A 16,538-nucleotide genomic window follows, 5' to 3' on the forward strand; every position below is an offset into this window, starting at 1 on the left:
TGCTGCTTGTAAAACTCAGATTGTTGTCACTGTCCCCTCCACCTCCTTGTGCATGTGTGTGACAATCATATGTTGTGTTCAGTTTGCATAAAAATCAAAGTTAGTGGTGTAGTGAGAAGAAATGACAAAAACAAAATGTCCATGGCCATGTGTCCCACATTTTGTTGATTTACTTTTTCAACAAATGTTTACTTTTTTTTTCTTTCTTTTTTTTAGTATTTATGATTAAATCAAATTTCTGATCCGAAGTTTCTCCAAAAATCTACTAAGTAGTTCTTTTAGCCTGCTGATAGTTATTTTTGTTCAAAACAGTTATCATAAATTAATACTATCACATTACAAAAATACATCATAATAATGATGATGATAATAATAATAATAATAATAACGATGATTAATTTAAATAATTAATCTTTAATTAATTTATAAGAGCTTTTCAGCACACAGATACATATATCTAAGCTTAATCCTGTCCATCTGTTACCAGGCACACTATTTCAATGTTTAGTGTGCACATGGTACTTGTACTTGTAAGTTCTTATGAAAATTCCAGCTCCATGTCTCCATCTTCTTTCTCTGAATCTAAGTGTGACAGCATGACTTGGCTGCAGTACAAATAATGAAAACAAGTGATCCTGCAGCATCATTGGAAGATTATTGCAGTTCCTGTGAGTGTGAGGGTGAATGATTGGTTTAAACTCATGCCTTCTTACTTTTTCTCTGAAGTGAAAAGCCTGTGGCTGCATGGCTTCAATAAAGAGATTAGCCTATTGATAAATCATGACATGGCATGCAAGTGTGACAGCTCCCTGTGGGACTACACCCAATGTATGTCATGGAAAAAGTGATATTAAAATAGAACAAAGGACAAACTTTTGAAGTGACCGGAGTAAATGCCACAAGCTGTTTGGAGCAATCATAGATCAAAGGGAGCTGTTTCCTGCTTGAGGTAGTTGGTTGTTGGGGAACGTCTCTAATGAACTCCTCTGTGCATATAGAGCCATCACCACTCAGGTCCTTCTGGGGGTAGTGGGGATGATGGAGATCCGGCAATGCCTTCATCTGACCACCAGCTCCTGTGCACTAAGAGACACTCTGTCAAGATGTGGTACCCTGTATCTGTACCTTCTAATTGACACATGAGTGAGAAAAGTATAGCCCTAATGACACCATTAGGCTACAATATGCTGATGATGTGTGATTAGACATTATCAAGATTTTCAGGATACAGTAATGACATTATAACAGAATTAATGTTTTTTTGTATTGTTTCAGTGGTCACTTGGTGCCATAAGAAAAGTTATTTAAGAAGCAAGCAGTAGCAGTGTCTGAATTTCTAATAGTGGCTGAAGTCGTAGCTGCAGGGATGGCAATATTATCCGTTCCAGTAGGAGTATGCTGAAATTTTACTTCTGCAAAGATACATGCATGGTAAATGTGTGTCTCTTGATCCTGGTTATTGGGTATTAATGGGAAATGTACTTGTTGATATTTATTGGTTTACTCTGCATTCTTTTCTCAAGTATTTGTACAGTCTTTGTGGATGCACTCTGGTAACAGAAATTGCAATTTTCTGCACAGTAATCATAGGCTAAGTAGGTTAAAGCCTCCAATTATGTAGATAATCCATATCAATCAATTATTTCTGGGGCATTCTGCTCCAAGGAAATAAGCACAGCCTTCTTCTCCATCTTGGCTTCTTTATATCACCAAACTGCCAGTGACTGAAATCAAAGCATCAGAACCGTGAACGGTGTTCTTCCACTTTGCAGCTGCATAAAATGAACATTTATTTTTGGACACAGAAAGCCTAAAACCTTGTACGTTTGACACACGTGTTATTACAACTGAGCAAAATATGTCGTACAGAACAGATCAACATAATAAATATACAGTATTCCATAGGACAAAATTAGATGCAGGACAGATAGTCCTGCATCCCTAACTTTTCTTATGGCACCAAGTGACCACTGAAACAATACAAAAAACATTAATGACAGTAGCTTACAACAACATTAATTTAAGTAATAATATTATAATAATATTTACGGCTATTGTGGTACAATATGTTGTAAGTATATGTTAATATATGATAGTATATGTATGTGGCAATAATCATATGTGTATAATACCAGAAGAAGTATGACTAATAATAACAGCAGCAGTAGGAGGCTTCAGACAGGACCACAGCAACAGCAGAACCACATCACACGATCCAGGCACAGCTGCAATACAAGGTAACCTGAAAGATAGTAGTGCACAAAGGCTCAAAAGAAGAAGCCAAGTTAGTGACATGCAGTAGAGCCAAGTTAGCGAGATGCAGTAATAGGACATGAATATTAGCAAAGGCGAGAGAGAGAAGAGAAGGTGCTCTGTGTATTATAGGATGTGTATTATAGGAGGTCCCCCGGCAGACTAGGCCTATGTCAGCCTAACTAGGGGCTGGTCCAAAATAAGCCTGAGCCAGCTCTAACTATAAGCTTTATCAAAAAGGAAAGTCTTAAGTCTAATCTTATAATGTGGAGACGGTGTCTGCCTCCCGGACAGAAACAGGAAGATGATTCCACAGAAGAGGTGCTTGATAGCTGAAGGCTATAGGTCCTGTTTTACCTTTGGAGACTATAGGAACCACGAGTAACCCTGATTCTCAGAGCGCAGTGTTCTGGTGGGATAATAGGGCACTATGAGCTCTTAAGATATGACAGAGCCTGACCATTTAGAGCTCTGTAAGTTAGGAGAAGGATTTTAAATTAAATTCTGGATTTTACAGGGAGCCAGTGCAGAGAAGCTAAAACAAGAGAAATGTGATCTCGTTTATTAGTTCCTGTCAGTACACGTGCCGTCGCGTTCTGGATTAGCTGGAGAGTTTTTGAAGACTTATTAGAGCAACCTGATAATAGGGAGTTACAGTAGTCCAGCCTAGAGGTAACAAAAGCATGGACCAATTTTTCTGCATCTTTTTGGGTCAGGATAGACCTAATTTTTGCATTGTTACGCAGATGAAAAAACGCAGTTCGTGAGGTTTGTTTTAAATGGGACTTAAAAGGCAAATCTTGATCAAATATTACTCCGAGGTTTCTTAAAGGGGCAAAAAGCGAAATCGTTTCACCGCTAGGTTTGCTGTTGTGCACTGCCTGTAGACCAAAACAAAGTGTGTCATGAGCCACTCCTCCCTCTACCTCTGCTCTCCGCCCCCCACCCCCTCACCCCCCACTCGCCTCGTCTAGCAGTTAGCGATGTCTCGGTCTCTGCTGTGTTTAGCTTTCCCCTGCCTACTTCAATGATGATGGTACCTGTAATAAATGTAATATATTTGCTGAGATGGAGGTGAGGCTCAGTGACTAGAGGAGCTGGTAGAAGCGCTCCATAGCTGTTAAGTTACTCCAGTAGCCAGTGGCAGACTCGGCTAGTGCTAACACCAGGAGCTAGCGCTAACGTTCCTCCTCTTCTCCATGAGTGAGAGCGATGTTTTAGCCTAGCGGGCAGCTGGCTCGCAGGCTGCCCACTAGGCTAAAACATCGCTTCAGGTTAAAGTGGGAAGAAGCAGCGGATTTATTGGGCAGCTGAGTGAAGCTGAGTGAAGTGGAGGCTGCGGAGGAAACACCGGGATGGGTTAATGTCCGGAGCTTGAGCGGGATCGCAGGCTGCCTGCTAGGCTAAAACATTGCTCTCACTCACAGAGAAGAGTAGGAACGTTAGCGTTAGCTCCTGGTGTTAGCACTAGCCAGGATCCGAGTCGGCTAGAGCCCGCCAGGCTGCCCGCCTGGCTCGCACACTGCTCAAGCATTAGACATTAACCCATCCCGGTGTTTCCTCCGCAGCCTCCACTTCACTCAGCTGCCCGATAAACCCGCTGCATCTTCACACTTTAACCTGAAGCGATGTTTTAGCCTAGCGGGCAGCCCGCGAGCCAGCTGCCCGCTAGGCTAAAACATCGCTCTCACTCACGGAGAAGAGGAGGAACGTTAGCGTTAGCTCCCGGTGTAAGCACTAGCCGGGATCCGGCGATGTCTCTAGCCGAGTCGGCTTCAATCTAGAAATGATGAATTTCGCTTATTGCTCCTTTAAGGTAGTGCTAGAGAACAGAGCAATGCCATACAGAGAAACATCAGGAAATTGGAGCTCATCCAGGATTTTATGTCTTTAAGGCATTTTTGAAGTTTAGTTAATTGATCCATTTCTTCTTCTGGCTTTATCGATCAAGGTTAGTTAATAAAGCAATCTAAATATTCCTTATGCTACCGTGTGGACACAGCTGTGACTGTTCATCATCTTTAAACATTCTACTCATGAATCTGAAAAGAGGAGCCAGAACACAGACAAAATAAAGGCTCAAGTGTGTTTCTTTTCTGTTTTCAAAAACTAGTGTAAGAGAGTTCATCATACTGTGGCTGGCACTTGTTAGATGCTCATCACTCAGATTTTTTTACTTCACTGTCATGACTTTCATGACCCAGACATGTCATGTGTATTGTATGTCTCTTTGTAGTGCAGTTGCATCTCATTGTGGCTGTTTTGCATGTCCTTTAGCCATTTGATTGACTTTCTTCCAAGAAATATTTTCACTTCATACAGAGTCTTGGACAAAGGTCCCTCTGGGTTCTTGACCCTGTGCCCAGTTTGCCCATTCAGCGATCTGTTTGTGTAGTTGTATGAATAAGTGCTTTCTAGATGTGTCTGCATGTATTTTTCAATATATTGAAAAAAAATGCACATGAACAGTTTTGCTTTCCCTCTTATTCCACCATATTTTACCTTTATATTGTCTTGGCCATCATAGGGAAAGCCAGGGTTGCCCAGGCACTCCTGAGTTAACGGTTAAGTCATTATTTTGTAGTGTGTGTGTCAGTTATAATATACCCAATCAAATCAGCAGGTTATAACTGTCTTTCTTCCACTGCAAAGGGCCAGGCTGGCATCCCTGGTACCCCTGGCATCCCTGGAAAGAGGGGCTACAGGGTAGGTCTGGAATAGAATGAGCACCCTGACTGTCTGGCTTAGATAACTGGATGTCTGTAAAGTCAGATATTCATCACATTAGTGTTTTGTGTTTGTGACTGGCCAAAGCTCCAATTAAAACTCAAAGCGCTTTTTTTTTTTTTTTTTTTACCTTTGTGTGCTGTTAGCTGTGCTTCACTTGCCATTGGTTAGAGTGCATTGGCCTTTGGTATAGTTAGCCAGCCTAAATGAATGCTTCAAATAGCCTAGATGGCAAGACCAAAACCATGCATTTTAAAGCCACACATGATCTTTTCCTAACCATAACTAATTTGTCTTTGTGCCTCAACACAACCACACATTAACCACAGCATTGTTCACATGTAAAATTTAGACGTATACCACTACATAAACAGGAAAATGTATCCGTAGTTTGCAGAAATATACAATGCCAACATTTTCTGGTGATTGGGTTCCTTCAGAATTGGGCTAGCAAACCTTATCATAGCCTGTGTCAGTCATTTCTTAGACCACTCATACATGCATTCTTTGATTCTGTCTGAATCCAAGAAGAATGGATTGTCTTGGATGTGTTGTGATCTGTGGGAATGTACAGAATTGCTAGAATAATCTTAATTCAAAGCCACGTACTAGCTTACTATCTTGCATTTTCATAGAGCTTTCAACTACATCTCACATTCTCATCATTTAAGTTTTATCTGGGGATCTCATTTTTGGTGTCCCATGAGGCTATTTGTCGCAGACTTTGGAAATTTAGACAAAAGTGATACCGACTATAGGAGCTTAGTCTTAAACTTCAAGCTACTGAGATGCTTGACCCAGAGTAACCTGGTTGACACGCCTCGCTGACTTACTGGTTTCTCATGTTACTGTTTTTGATGCTCAGTAAAGGAGTCCGGACGCTGGTCTTCTGATGCATTATAACGAACATTTATTCCGATTTTTTGACAACTGATCAAACAAAGAAAACGCCGGCAGTTAGCGCCACAGCGGTCAAAAATCTTTTGCCCTTCCGGGTCAAACACCTGATGATCATAGTGAGGTCACATCCTAAAATATCTGAACTCACCATATTTGGCTCCTATACCGACACAAAAACAATAGTATGCAGTTAACCATTAACCACTGTTAGTCCATTAACATCATTGTATTGGACATGAAAAATCTGTATTTATCAGTCAAACACTATTTTCCATTCAACTAAGACTCTGTTCTGTATGTACGGCAGGGTGAGAAGGGAGAGCCAAGCATTGCAGCCCAGGGAATTAAAGGAGAACCAGGTTCACCAGGACTGCCTGGTCTAATGGGACCCAAGGTAAAGGGAAATGGTCTGATTAGTGGATAGATACCTGCAAATCCTCAATTATAGATTAAGGTAGGAAGGTAATACTTCAACAAAAGCTAGTGCTCATGGAACTCACTGTACGGGATTCCTCTTACAGGGTGACATAGGTGACAAAGGAGACAAGGTAAGATGAGAAAGCATTATGGAAAGAATACTATACCAAACACAGGTTGTGAATGTTTCTGGAGAATCTTAGTGTTATACCTTCACCCTCTAGGGGGAAGTAGGTCCTGAAGGCCCGGCTGGACCAAGAGTAAGTTGTGGCAGACTTACGATAACATGTTGCAAATATTGACACATAGCACACAGAATATTAATTTTAAATCTTTGTGGTTATGATAGTGTTTACAAATAGTCATTTTCACCTTGTAGGGTCCTCCAGGTCCACCTGGGGAGCCAGGAAAGGCTGAAATTCACAACAATGAAAATGTATGTAACTCATATAAAGTTTCACTGTTTTCTTAACATGCATAAAAACTATAGAATGAAAAAAAAAAAAAAAAAGAATATTATAATATGTAATAATCCTCCACAGGATATTCGCAACTTACCCCTGATGGTAAGTACTTTCTGGGGTTTATCAAGGCATATGCAAACACAGTCTAGTAGAAAATTTTTTATTAAATGACTTGATTTTTTTTCTCCTCCCAGGGCCCCCCTGGATTACCTGGACCTTCTGGGCCCCCTGGACTCCCTGGTGCCAAGGTAAGACACATTTTAGAACAACAATTGACTTGTGATGTTGTGTGTCCCATAGCCAGATTTACCTGTTATGGGGGCCCCGTGTTTTAATGTCTTTTTTTTTTTTTTTTTTTTGTTATAAAGAAAATGTATTTTGTATTATGCACCACATGAGTATAAAAACTAAAATAATAGATATGTTAAAACTAGGTCTCAGCTCCAGGCCCCTTCTCAAGACATAGCCAAAGAATTAGGTAATAAGTAAATGGTGCAAATTCTCTAACACAGTGACTACACAGGAGGGGTAGCATGGGCAGCATGTTAGCAGAGCAGCAGCAGCAGCAACCTCAGTGCTTGGTGTACGTCTGCATAGGATACAGTTAGACACTGTATTGAGTTATAGGTCACTCACATTTTAGCAGAGCTCAGCTCAGAACACAACACAGTCACTATAGTTATACACATAAAATTAAAGAAAATGCGCCATTGCACTGCCTGTGTAGACAGTTGGACAGAATAAAATAGCAGCACATCTGTATTCATTTGAATGAGGTCAGTCAGGCGAGGTGCCGATGCATGATGCTCCAAAAGAAGTCACAGTGTTGTCTTGCAAATAAGTTAAACCTGACTCAACTTCTACTGCAACACTATGTAACGTTATCCAGCAAGCAAGGCACCGTGTTGGCCCATTGAATACATGGAAACCATCATTCCTGGTAGACTGCTTTGTCAATGCTATATTTCTCAACTCATTTGCCAGGAAAAAATGTTGGCATTTCTGCAAACCCTGGATATATTGCATTTGCACATTATTATATATGGCAAATTTATTGAAACTGAATTTCATGAACACTGTGCTTAAAGTGTGGATAGGTTTAGGCATAAAAAAACAACTTGGTTAGGAAAAGATCATGTTTTGGCTTAAAATCCCCAGTTTTGGGGGCACAATCCCAGCTGGAAACACAACAGTGTCTCTGTAAAAAAAAAAAGCCATGTCATGCTACTATCCCTGCAGAAATGCAGCAATGTCAGCAGCAGTGGTCTGGAGCTTGGCAGCCATCTTGCCTACACACCATCCACCGTCTCCTCCACCTACCGATGAAAGAATCAGCTGATATACTACCTCACTATGGAAGCGCTGATATGATATGTTTGAAAAGTGCAAATATGCAGCGTTTTTGCAGTGTTTATGGCATCCTAGAAGCCTTTAAACGAATGCTTTTCATGTCTCATTGGTACCCAAGGCAACATCTCTACCAGTGCAGCCCTTTGCATAGTTCCAATGTAGGGCTAAATTTGTTCTGAATGCCTACTACCAAATTTGCAACTGATCCAGTTACCAGAAACCAACTGACATAGTAAATCTCAGACCCCCTAGGGTTATTGGCCCTGGGACAGTTGTCTGCTTTGCCCAGTCGGTAATACAGCCTTGGTTTGACCTCAGGGTGAAGTTGGTCTACCTGGTCCTCCAGGATTGGACGGAGAGAAGGTAATAATTACTTACTAATCAGCACACTATATTACAAGCCAGACAGTTGAATTGTTGGATGTTGAATTGTTCTATTGTTGTGATAGATGTCTATTAATTGCAATAAATATGTAGAAATTATGATTAAAGCTCCCATTTTAGATTTCATTTAAAATATGTCTGTCTTAACATGGCTTCCTTCAGGTACAATTAAGTGGAGTAAAATTGACCTTTTGTGTTCTCAGGGACCCCGGGGAAAGCCTGGAGAGCCTGGTCCTCCAGGCCCAGCTGGTCCCGAAGGTCCCAGAGGGGAAGGTGGTGTTATGGGTTTCCCAGGACCCAAAGGAGACAAGGGAGACATGGGTCCATCTGGATCACCTGTGAGTGACTGTGTTAACCACACACCACATCACATCACATCACATCACATCACATCATTGCCTGGGGTTCCCTGACCAAAGCCCACATCCCACATCTGTCATTATCCAGAGGAAAGGCCATGTTTTTTTTTTTTTTTTTCATCTGCCCTCTTATTATCTAATTAAAGGCTCTCTATCTTGGAAGGGATCCCAGGAATGACTCTGTGTTTAACTTTTAATTCATTGTGGCATGGATCCCAAAAGTGCCCCTGTATAAAGGGCTGTACTATTTGTAGCCTGGTGTTACTTTAAGATCCTATAGTAAATACTCTTCTTCTGTATCGTATATATCTTCATGTTTTTGCTGTATGATGAGCAGCATTGCATACCTGACTATATCATTTACGTACAGCTGAGAAAATGGGTATTGGGTTGTTAAAAGGATTGTCACTAAGTTGCAGTGTTGGGTACTCTAAAAATGTAATATATTATGCATTACTCGTTACTCACTCTTTTCAGAAGTAATAATATTACTTTACTTATTACTCCCTGCCAACAGTAATTCGCTACACTACTCATTACATTACTTTTCCTTATACACCCCATAAAATTGTTAAGTGCATATCTCCCCAAAATTCAGGTGTGTGCCTCTGTATGAATGTCAGGGTAATCACCAATGAGTGTAGCTAAAGCTAGTTATTTATTATTCCCACTGTATTTTTATATTTTTGCTTTTTTTCCCGCTCCTTTTGCCTTGATAAAGTTGATGCATCGTGCCATCATTTCAAACTCAACACTATCTGTACAAAATTAAAAGCCCCTTATAACTTTGGCTGAGAGAATCCCTCGATTTTCTGATTTTCCTGAACCCAAATGCACGACTCGAGAATCAAAGTTCAAAATCAAAGTTTTATTAAATAAAAACACAAAATGAAAATCACTCTTGACAGAGGAAAACCTACACTTAATCTAAGAACAAAAATGATCTAGAAAATAAACGCTATATCTTAAGAAACAAAACTCACTGTTTTCTCTTAGCCTAGCTTTAGTCAAACAAAAACTCTACTGAGGCTGTACTATTACTATGAAAAAACAAAGAGAAAATCTCTCTACTGAGGCTGTACTACTACTAGGAAAAACAAAGAGAAAATCAAACTTGAGCAAAGTATCAAAACAAGACCTGACAATGGCAATGGCAAATGGCATGGACACGACGCTGGTCCTCTCACACAAAGGACAAGACGAACTGGCACAGGACAAAGGGAGACGCAGACTATATATATATACACAAGGTAAGGGCACAGGTGGAAACAATCAGGGGTGAGGCAGACAATCAGACAGCGGGAAAACACACAGGGGAAGGAGTAAGTTGCCTGAAATGAGAGGAGAGTTAGCTTTCAAAATAAAACAGGAAATAACAAGACAACATAGACACGAGACAAAACTGATTAAATTAACTTAACAGCCTCTAGTTTCGCACCCGGGCGAGGCGGAGGCGCAGCGCACCTGCGCTTTGCCAACTGGGTGTGGCCAGGCGGATTTTGCAAGTTTGGTACACCGTGCACGCTGGCGCAGCTACTCCTCTTTCCCACCTCCATCCCTCCTACCTGCGCAAGTCGGAAAGAGGGAGGAGAGAAGGCGTGGAGTGGGTTTTACACAGCCGATTCACATCACACCAATCAAATGAGCCCCTGTCCTCGCCCTTAAATGCACCGCACAAAGGCGTAATGAGAGTTTACTCAATTCGCCATAGCGGCCAAACTTCTCCCAGGAGGAAACTGACGTTTTGGTGCGGGAGGTCCAATCTCGCAGTGTCCGAATATACGGAACTGCGAGCAGACTTCCACGGGCTGATGATGCAGAGGTAGCCTGGGAGGAGGTCACCACAATTATAAATCAATGTTCCGTTTCTCTCGTGCACACATGCTCTCTCTTTCTCTCTCGCAGTCTCACTCTGTTTCTTTTCTTTTGACTTTTCTAAGATGACAGATGCTGAATATATACTCTCTATCTGATGCTGTGGCTGTTTGTGGTTGGCTGAGAGGGATGTGAACTCATTGGTTTGCAGCTGTGTTAATCAAATCAGGTTTTGTTTCCATTACGCGTGCCAAACGTGCCAAACGGTGCCAGTCCCTTTTAATCTGACATCAGATGTGACGGGACAGTCGATATAGAGATACATTTAGGTGCTGATTGCAGGTAGTTGCATTGAATAGTGGTTTCTGTGGGTATTGATTGCATTGTTAATGTGCCTGACATTCTGGAAACCTGCCTGTGAGGTTTTGGTGACGTGTGCCAAACTGCCACTATACCGGCTGCGCTCCGCCTGCGCTGACAGTAGACCTGTTTTCAGCTGGCGAGCTTTTAGCATCTTATCTCAGCGCACCTCTGTCTGCCAAACTACCAAACTGAGCGCGCTTCGGGTTGCGCTGCTTGAAACTAGCTCTGCGCGGCGTTCGCCACCCTGCGCCGCGCCGGGAAACTAGAGGCCAACATCGCTTCTTGGACATGACAGGTGAAACATTTGCAGGAACTTGTGGAGAATTCAGTGACTTGCATGTTTTCATGCGGTACTTCAAATGTAGCACCTGCCATCTGGTGGCGCTTTTTACATTACTACAATAACATTTCTTCTGGCATATGAACAGTGACTGAAATTTTAGTGATAATAATAAAAATAGGACAAGAATAACCCGATAACATCACACACATCATGAAAGACAACCGGGGATGATTAGAGTGGACCATTGTGTAGTCTATCATGTCTGTCGGCCAAGCCACGACATGATTTTATGACTTCACAATCACGTAATCTGACATAATGACTCTTGGAACAGACAAAAATGTTGTGTAGTGTGAACCAGCCATTAGTACTACTACCTGCAGCAACAGTGTTCTTGTCATCCTTCCTCCCGACAAAATCAAAGTAACAGGTATATTTTCAGCTGCTAAGGTAAGCGTTTCCATCTTCCAGTTAGCTTGCTGCTTAATGTGATGTTATACTTCGAGTCAGTAGTGACATGTAAGTAATACTGTAATGAGTTGTTTGGTTTTGGGGTAACTGTAATATTATTACTGAAGTTTAATTAGTAAGTATCATCCCACCATGCACTTGGATTGTGCAGTCCCTAAGTAATGTTTGCACACTGTATGTATATGAACTCCTCTTATGGACCCTGCTTACTTGATGTTTTGTGGGAATGTGTCAATGAGCCTGTGGAACTATGATCAGTGATGGAAGAGCAAGCCAACTTGTTTACTAAAGTAAAAGTACCAATGCAACAATATTAAGTGCTCCATTGCAGGTAAAAGTCCTGTAATCAAAAATATAAAATAAAAATATTGCCAATCCCTGGTACAAGCTCTGTCTTGGTCAACAGAAGGAAAAGGCTGGGGCGTCGGTTGCTTAGTGGTAGAGCAGGCGTCCCATGTACAAGGCTGTTGCTGCAGCTGCCCAGGTTCGACTCCAGCCTGTGGCCCTTTGATGCATGTCACTCCCTCTCTTTCTCTCCCCCTTCATGCTCATCTGTCCTATCAATTAAAGGCTTAAAATATATCAGGCCCAAAAAATATCTTTTTTTTCTTAAAAAAAAAAAAAAAAAGAAGGAAAAGGCTGAATTGCCAAAAATCAAAGCAGCAAACAGAAGAGAGTGGGCTTTAGGCTTCACAAAACTGAGTAAAGTCACCTCAGCTGGTTTAATTTTGTCTGAAGGAGTAAGGGCAATTACACACTTGTTTCATCATTGCAATATGTGCAGCCTTGCACACACAACATTCAGGAGCAGGAGTGTGTATCTCAGTCCTATAAGACTGTAACAAAATTTTTTTCTCAATAGAGTCAGAATACAAAACAAACACGCTCAGCCCTCAGAAGTATGAATGGGTGCTGAATCCTCAAAGAAAAATGTAAAAAATGTGTACAAAAGGTACAGGACAGCACTCCAATTATAATGTTTATTGCCACACGAACATTTCGGGTGAAACCCGCTGAGCAACAAAGTTGCTTGTTCACGCTGAGGAAGGGTTTCACCCGAAACGTTCGTGTGGCAATAAACATTATAATTGGAGTGCTGTCCTGTACCTTTTGTACACATTTTTGTTTCACATTATTTGAATTGACAAAGAATTCATCATGGTTGCCTTAAAGGGATAGTGCACCCAAAAATGAAAATTCAGCCATTATCTACTCACCCATATGCCGACGGAGGCCCTGGTGAAGTTTTAGGCCCCGTTTATACGACAACGATTTCAACTGAAAACGGTAAACTTTAGTTGCGTTTTGGCCGATCGTTTACACGACAACAACGTTTTGGGTGCCTGAAAACGCAACGATTTGAAAACGGGTTCCAGAGCGCAACGTTTTGGAAACGGCAGCGTCTCCGTTGTCATGTAAACTTGCAATATGCAGTTCCTCTGAAAACGGACTTTTCGCACATGCGCATTACGGTTCCAGTCTCTAGGCATGCCGACCGTCACAACAACAACAATGCCGAGCTCTGTTTGTGCTGCTCACCCTGTTGATTTGAAGTGAAGTGTAGATCTGTTACTGTAGCAACTCCACCTCGTCGTCCATCCAGACAAAGTTATCTGTGCATGCTTTCGCCTTTGTGTCTTCTTTGTTTTGGTTTGTAATCACGGCGTTGTGGAGGAAGGCGCTTCAGCGCAGGCGCATGGCGTCATGCCGTGGTGTTGCTTTGCAAATTTACACTGCCACCCATTGGCCTGGCGTGCATACTACAGCGTTTCCAGTAGATTTTGCAGCTCCATGTGAACAGGGATCGTTTCAATAACGTCGTCATATAAACGCAGAAGTTTTTTAAAACGCAAAGGACAGACTTTTTACTGAAATCGTTGTTGTATAAACGGCCCCTTAGAGTCCTCACATCCCTTGCGGAGATCGGCGGGGGGAGCGGCTAGCATACCTAATGGTAGACGGCGCCCCAGACTAACATCCAAGAACACAAAATTGAATCCACAAAGTACCTCCAAACTGCTCATCCATAGTGATCCAAGTGTGCTGCAGCTGCGACATAAAAAGTTGTTTTGAAAAACGTCATATGAATTTTTAGCCTCACTGTAGCCTGTAGCTCTGACTGCTTCTCTGTGCTCCGTGTTCATGTGTGCGCGCGCTCAGGGTGATCGGTGATCTCTGAAGAGCAGCAGTCTCGTCAGTACTGATGTCCAGATTCTCAAGTGCAGGCATCGCCAATTCCCAGTCTGAGCAGCAAAGACTTTCCTCATCCGTTGGCATTGCTTTGCATTTAAAACAACTACACCACCAGGTTTCCAGTGCTCGACTCCGATATTCAGCAGCTGGCTGAGGGTTAGGCTCATGAGCTGCGGCGGCTGCTTCGTCCAGTAGCCTGAGTTCCGTGCGTATACTCGGGCTCAAACAAATACGGCTCAACAAAGAAATGCTGTTCCTCCTCAATTTCAAAGTCTTCAGACATGTTGGGCAGTCCTTTGCTAAAAGACCGTAGTGCAAATTATCTTTTAGCTCTGTGGTTACGTTGTCTCTCCCTGCGGTGCACGTGTCACGTGATACATGGGTGAGCAAAGCTCATGCTTTCGTTGGTCTCGCGCAGGCGCGCACACGTGAGGGCGGAGCACAGAGAAGCAGTCAGAGCCACAGGCTACAGTGAGGCTAAAAACAGAGTTCATATGATGTTTTTCAAAACAACTTTTTATGTCGCGGCTGCAGCACACTTGGATCACTATGGATGAGCAGTATGGAGGTACTCTGTGGATTCAATTTTGTGTTCTTGGATGTTAGTCTGGGGCGCCGTCTACCATTAGGTGTGCTAGCCGCTCCCCCCGCCGATCTCCGCAAGGGATGTGAGCACTCTAAAACTTCACCAGGGCCTCCGTCGGCATATGGGTGAGTAGATAATGGCTATATTTTAATTTTTTGGGTGCACTATCCCTTTAATTGCCTAAGAGGCTTTTTTGTAGAGAGCATTGAGATCAGGGGAGGGTAATCAAATTATATGCCCCTGGGCACAAGTCTGACATGCCCCCCCACCATTCCTCACCAGCCAAACATATGTCAGATAATCATAACAAAAACTTCGCAATTTAGGTACAGTTAGACACGCGTGGGCCTCTGTGTCTGTCTGTCTCCACTTTTGCCTTCTGATTATAAAAGGTTGCAAATAACAACATGGACCAATCAATGTAAACTAATCTCCCATTTAAAGATGACACAGTAGACCATTTCTGCCTTTACAAGATGTCTAATGTAGGCTCTCAGACACACAGTCAGACACATACCTGTCCTCTCTCTCCCATCTCCTCTCCTCTCCTCTCCTCTCCTCTCCTCTCCTCTCCTCTCCTCTCCTCTCCTCTCCTCTGTGTCTGTCTGTCTGTCTCCACTTCTCCACTCTCTCCACTGCTGGGCCTCTGTGCCTGTCTGTCTCCACTTCTGCCTTCTGATAATCAATCAATTCAATTTTATTTATAAAGCCCAATATCACAAATCACAGTTTGCCTCACAGGCCTTTACAGCATACGACATTCCTCTGTCCTTAGGACCCTCACAGCGGATAAGGAAAAACTCCCCAAAAAAAACCCTTTAACGGGGGAAAAATACGGAAGAAACCTCAGGAAGAGCAACTGAGGAGGGATCCCTCTTCCAGGACAGACAGACGTGCAATAGCTGTCGTACAGAACAGATCAGCATAATAAATTAACAGTAATCCGTATGACACAATGAGACGGACAGAAAGAGAGAGAGAGAGAGAGACAGAGAGAGAGAGAGAGATATGCAGGACAGACGGTAATGACAGTAGCTTACAACAACATTAATGAAAGTAATATTATGATTATAGTTCTGGCTACTGTGGTACAATATGTTGAAAGTATATATTAATATCTGATAGTATACATATGTGACAATAATCATATGTGTATAATAACAGTAGAAGTATGACTAATGATAACAGCAGCAGCAGGAGGCATCTGGCAGGACCACGGCAGCAGCACAACCACACACTCCACACTATCCAGGCACCGCTGCAATACGAGTTAATCTGAGAGACAGACAGCACAAAGGAGAAGTCGAGTGACATCCAGAATGGGAGAGAGAGAGAGAGAGAGAGAGAGAGAGAAGGAGAGAAGGTGCCCGGTGTATTATAGGGGGTCCTCTGGCAGACTAGGCCTAAGTCAGCCTAACTAGGGGCTGGTACAAGGAAAGCCTGAGCCATCCCTAACTATAAGCTTTATCAAAGAGGAAAGTCTTAAGTCTAGTCTTCAATGTGGAGACAGTGTCTGCCTCCCGGACCGTAACAGGAAGATGATTCCACAGGAGAGGAGCCTGATAGCTGAAGGCTCTGGCTCCTGATCTACTTTTGGAGACTTTAGGGACCACGAGTAACCCTGCATTCTCCGAGCGCAGTGTTCTGGTGGGATAATATGTCACTATGAGGTCTCTAAGATATGACTGAGGTTGACCATTTAGAGCTTTATAAGTTAACAGTAGGATTTTAAATTCAATTCTGGATTTTACAGGGAGCCAGTGCAGAGAAGCTAAAACAGGAGAAATATGATATTGTTTCTTAGTTCCTGTTAGTACACGTGCTGCTGCATTCTGAATTAGCTGGAGAGTTTTTAAAGACTTACTAGAGCTACCTGATAATAGAGAGTTACAGTAATCCAGCCTTGAGGTAACAAAAGCGTGGACCAATTTTTCTGCATCTTTTTGGGTCAGGATAGGCCTAATTTTCGCAAT

General features: G+C 42.4%; 1 protein-coding gene across 1 annotated transcript in view; it reads left to right on the forward strand.

The window, feature by feature from the left end:
• LOC126406518 (collagen alpha-1(XIII) chain-like) overlaps positions 1-16,538 on the forward strand; it is a 349,158-nt gene that overhangs the window by 256,321 nt on the left and 76,299 nt on the right. The window contains exons 20-28 of the mRNA XM_050070828.1: positions 4,906-4,959; positions 6,188-6,274; positions 6,402-6,428; positions 6,522-6,557; positions 6,677-6,733; positions 6,840-6,863; positions 6,956-7,009; positions 8,430-8,474; positions 8,699-8,833. Coding sequence (XP_049926785.1) covers positions 4,906-4,959; positions 6,188-6,274; positions 6,402-6,428; positions 6,522-6,557; positions 6,677-6,733; positions 6,840-6,863; positions 6,956-7,009; positions 8,430-8,474; positions 8,699-8,833 — 519 coding nt within the window. The remainder of the gene's footprint in view (positions 1-4,905; positions 4,960-6,187; positions 6,275-6,401; positions 6,429-6,521; positions 6,558-6,676; positions 6,734-6,839; positions 6,864-6,955; positions 7,010-8,429; positions 8,475-8,698; positions 8,834-16,538) is intronic.

This window comes from Epinephelus moara, chromosome 19 (genome assembly GCF_006386435.1).
Source record: "Epinephelus moara isolate mb chromosome 19, YSFRI_EMoa_1.0, whole genome shotgun sequence".
Taxonomy (NCBI): domain Eukaryota; kingdom Metazoa; phylum Chordata; class Actinopteri; order Perciformes; family Serranidae; genus Epinephelus; species Epinephelus moara.